The sequence below is a fragment of the Priapulus caudatus genome, unplaced genomic scaffold, assembly GCF_000485595.1.
Source record: "Priapulus caudatus unplaced genomic scaffold, Priapulus_caudatus-5.0.1 Scaffold1319, whole genome shotgun sequence".
NCBI classification, from domain to species: domain Eukaryota; kingdom Metazoa; phylum Priapulida; class Priapulimorpha; order Priapulimorphida; family Priapulidae; genus Priapulus; species Priapulus caudatus.
The window spans coordinates 30159-35070 of record NW_014578380.1 but is presented as its reverse complement, the minus strand read 5'-3'; the positions used below and the strand labels follow the sequence as shown (position 1 = coordinate 35070).

General features: G+C 40.0%; 1 protein-coding gene across 1 annotated transcript in view; it reads left to right on the top strand.

Moving 5' to 3' along the window:
* The window catches only part of LOC106816231 (protein HIRA-like), a 29447-nt gene extending 27415 nt beyond the window's left edge, over positions 1 to 2032 (top strand). The window contains exons 24-25 of the mRNA XM_014820809.1: positions 137 to 222; positions 715 to 2032. Coding sequence (XP_014676295.1) covers positions 137 to 222; positions 715 to 843 — 215 coding nt within the window. The 3' untranslated portion in view covers positions 844 to 2032. The remainder of the gene's footprint in view (positions 1 to 136; positions 223 to 714) is intronic.
* The last annotated feature ends 2880 nt before the right edge of the window (positions 2033 to 4912 follow it).

Here is a 4912-nt window from a genome sequence, read left to right as displayed (position 1 = left end):
GAGAGAGAGAGAGAGAGAGAGAGAGAGAGAGAGAGAGAGAGAGAGAGAGAGAGAGAGAGAGATAGCACTTGTCTACGTAGTTTAAAATGTTTTAAAATCAAAGATCACCTGTGAGGTTAACGTTCTGTCATTGCAGGATTGGAGTCTCGCTTACGTGAAGTCTGTGATACATTGCTTGGTCCCACGTATAAAACTACAATAGCATGGAATCCCTACATTCTTGTAAGTCTGTATACAATTCTTATCATGTTTTTATTGTCGTTATTATAGTGCCAATGCTGGTTTGTGACGCCGTCCTATTTCTTTAATATTGAAAGTAGATATCAGCTCTAAAAGCAACTCTTTCAAAATCAGGGGGCCGTTGTCAGAAACATCGTAAAGTTAATGCTAATGTTAAGACTAATTTTGTTTCTGACAACGGGCCCCAGGCCATTGCTGCACCATCGCGGGTTTTTGTCGAGTTATATCCGAGGGACGAAGTATGGATGAATCATAACTGAAAAGTGTGTAGCGGAGGTCTGGACTGTCTACACAGGGTACAGGTCCACTGCCACTATCCGGTGTGGATTTGACGAACTTATCACTCGATGCCATTCAGCTACAAAATTAGCATCAGACTTTAGTGATGCGTACCATCGTTGCTGGACAGATTCGATCGTTAAGCAATGTGGTTGTGATTATGTGCTAGTAAGTGTTGTTACGACATTCTTGTAGGGCTTCAGCAAGAGGCAGCTGCTCAGGGAAGTACTGCCACTAGTTGGAGGCAATCTGCAGCTACAGCGACTCTACATGGAGTATCAGCGACAATTGGACACGGCATCGCCACCTTCCAAGCCTCACTGAGGCACGCGCGACAATGAGACGACAATGAGATGAGGCTTGTTTCAATTCAGCTAGGTGGAGGGGTGGAGATTGCCTAGATCTCTGGTGCAGCAGTTGTCTTTGCAGTTAGCTGCAAGGACGGGACACTAACTAGTTTCAGGTAAACTGACAGTGGGTGCAGTTTGTAATTCATTTAGTTTCTTAAATTAATTCATGGCTGCCACTGAGAACAAATGCAGACATGCCGTTGATACTAAATAGAGCTTGCCTGCATTTAAATCTATCCCTGTCCACTGACTAGTTATTAAGTTGTTTTTTTTCAAGAGGCGGGTAATAGAAAGAGACAGCATTTGTGCTTACTACCACTAATTCCGTAAAACATTCACACTCGCATATGCACGCACGCACGGAAGGCATCTCTAGGAAGATTCTACAGTGATAAATGTTCAGAAACAATGCTACAGATGTGCTCCCTGGTGTTTCGCAAACCACGCTCTCACCTCTGCATAAGTTGTGGCTAACTGTGAATGTATATTTATTTCAACGCTTCCAACCCGCTACTTGTACATGCAGCGCGTTTTGTATGTGTTATACGAAATGTGATGTCAAATAGAGTAACATGTTGTTTTTTTTCAACTAGAGTGTACATAATTTATGTTGGTTGTATAAACAACCTATATGTAATCGTATCGTAGCACCATTCAATATGAAAACAGTACGTATGATATTGAAGGCGTTAGCAGTTATGGTGTATCTACTATGTTCATTCAATTTCGCCATTATTATTTATACACATCAAACTGGCATATAAATGAGAAATTAAACTTACTCACTCGATTTTCGAACACATATTTTTAAAAGAGATTTAACAGTTTCGACAGTGGCAGGATCGAAGTCACGGTGTAAATATGATGGTCATTTCATTGTATTGCAAAAGAAAAGTATAAAATAAGTCCAGTTTTTTTTTCATTATAATTATTTGCATGAAAATAGTCGTGTAGTCGAATTCATACATTTATAGGTCACCTTTCGGCTTTAGGATGTAATTAAGTACATAAGTGTGTAACTTGAACAGTGTGTACTGTGTCAGTATCTAGTATGTAATGGAATTATGCTGCTAAATCTGTGTAAATACCAGAGTAGTTCTAGAGTAAGTTTTGTACCATGTTGCCTATGAACAATAAAATAAAACGTTTTTTTTTCTTGTAAATTAGTTGTTATTGTATATTATAATACTTTACAGTGTATTTTAAAACGTTAGTACTACATGAAATGTGCGGTTGTATCGTTCTTATTATGTTAACGGTTTAGCAGTCTGAAAACACTGCTAGAAAATAATGATTGTATCTATCTATCTATCTCTCTCTCTCTTTCTCTCTCTCTCTCTCTCTCTCTCTCTCTCTCTCTCTCTCTCTCTCTCTCTCTCTCTCTCTTTTCTCTCTTTCTCTCTCTCTCTCTCTTTCTATATATATATGTATATATACATAATATAAATGTATATATAATTATATATAATTTTATTTAGGCCTACCTATTTATTTATTGTTTTCATTTTATTTATCTTTGTCTGCGGCTAACCGAGATCATTCCTGTTAGCATAGCTATATACTCAAATGACTATAGAACGCTCCGGCTCATTATTACAGACAAAGTGAGCTAGCTAGCTTTGAGATATTAAATATACAAGCCTTGGGGGGGCTTTTATTACATAAACCACGACGTCTGACAAGAAAGATGTTATTAAGAGCTAAAAATTCTGATGTTATGTACAGTAGAGCCCGACTATAAAGCTCCAAACAATAACGAGATTATAAAATCGGATGTATAAAGCGATCATGCCATAACTCATTTTTCTTGACATTTCTCTTTTGATTTTACTTCATTTCACGCGTATATTGTATTTTAAGGTGTATTTTGGTCGTAATAGGGCGATAACAATATAAAACTCGCAAACAGACTACTAAGAGAGGAACTCCAGACTTAACGAGAATTTAACCTTTTAACCCCCGTGCTATTATAATATATATATATATATATAATGCGGCCCACAAAAAGACAAATTCGGACAAATCGCGATTGCCACTTGGCTCCTAATTACTCCACATTTTCTCGATAATTAAACTCACCCCGCTATAACGTGACCCCGCATTTTACGCGATCGAATGTTTTAGATCCCCGATTATGGCGTTCTTGCGGGGTTCCAGTGTATTTTGAAAGCCTATATACGTACGTACGGTTGGCCAGAATTTCACCATCTGCTGAAACGATTGACCCCGGGAAAGGCGCTGCTAGAAGTGCCATACGGAATTGAAAGGTTGCAGGCTATGCTATATCAATAATTATGCAATCGTTTCATGTTAATAAAATTATGCAAAATTACATGGGAAAACGTTACCGTACGCACTAAGGCGAAAGAGATAATTTTGTCGTTATTGTTCATCTTCTTGTCGTTATTGTAGTTGTTGCCACTGTAACGTAGGAATACTGGTACTATATCAATGAGAATTTTATTACAGTAGTTTTTTAGTGCATTTATTTGACCATTTTATTCTTCGTTATAACTCCTGAGACAAGTTTTACATTTATCAGCAGAAATAACAATTAAATAAACATTCCCTACGCAACATCATCGGTTTTATTACAATCTAATAGGTCTTCGAGGCGGAACCTGTGGGGTAGTGCGCGCAAATTGTGTTGCCATCATGGCATGGATGTAAATCATACAAAAATCTAACGGTTGTGCTGTGTTTGCGTGCCGATGTCACGTGCACAACAATCGATGTCCTATATCGCCTTTTAATCGGAACGCAAACCAAACGCGATGAGCGCGCGATGCTTACGTGGTTGTGATGGGTGATGAGCGCGCGATGCTTACGTGGTTGTGATGGGTATGAGCGCGCGATGCTTACGTGGTTGTGATGGGTGATGAGCGCGCGATGCTTACGTGGTTGTGATGGGTGATGAGCGCGCGATGCTTACGTGGTTATGATGGGTGATGAGCGCGCGATGCTTATGCGTGCCCCGGGCCCCCCACATGCTTAGTCCGGCCCTGCATATAATGTATTGCCTACAGATTTATATAATGTACAGTGATTCAATTTGTAAAAAAAAAGAATGGTAAAGATCAATAAACATGTTTTTACTCAGCCTCTTTTTGGCGGGTCGGTCGGGTGAGGGCAAACAAACAATATTTTTATTATGGTCCAATGGAGGTGCGCTCCCTCGAAACGTCGCTGGTGCCTGCCTTCGTCGAACAGGGGCCACCTGTCCACGAAGGCCACGAAGGCGTTTCCCTTGAATCGCAGTTAAACAGAGAAACTACCTCTATAGCTACCTGACCATAATGGAATTTTGTGCGAGTTGTGACTGGGGCGCAACCTATATCCATCTTTATTCCAACATGTCATAATTATCGCAAATGTTCTTTTTAGTAGGGATTCTCAATTATGACAAATAAACAACAGTGATCTTGCCATTGGCCGAGCAATACTTTCCTATTGCCGATATCATGAGCATATGAGTGATACTCTCTTACGTATATAAGTATATCAGGAGTTAATAATGACAAATGTCACTGTCATGAAAATGACAACGACATTTGTCATTATTAACTCCTGAAGTATATGTATATAGTGTACATGTGTTCATGCCAATATTTACGTATACCATATTATGTCATTTATTCACCTTATTCTTGATGAACTATTGTGCAATAAGAAAGACAAAGAGGGAGAGAGAGAGAGAGAGAGGGAGAGAGAGAGCGACCGAGAGAGAGAGTGACCGAGAGAGAGAGCGACCGAGAGAGAGAGCGACCGAGAGAGAGAGCGACCGAGAGAGAGAGAGAGAGAGAGAGAGAGAGAGAGAGAGAGAGAGAGAGAGAGGCGCTGGATGAATTATTACCGATATGATTTCACGTCGACAGGCGCGCATAACGTCGGCTGCTGACGGAGGATATTTTCTTTATCGTTTTCTCTTTAACTCTTTCGCTCTGCGTCATCCGCTCATGAATTATAACTCTATTCTGCTGTCTCATCGTCTCTCTCTCTCTCTCTCTCTCTCTCTCTCTCTCTCTCTCTCTCTCTCTCTCTCT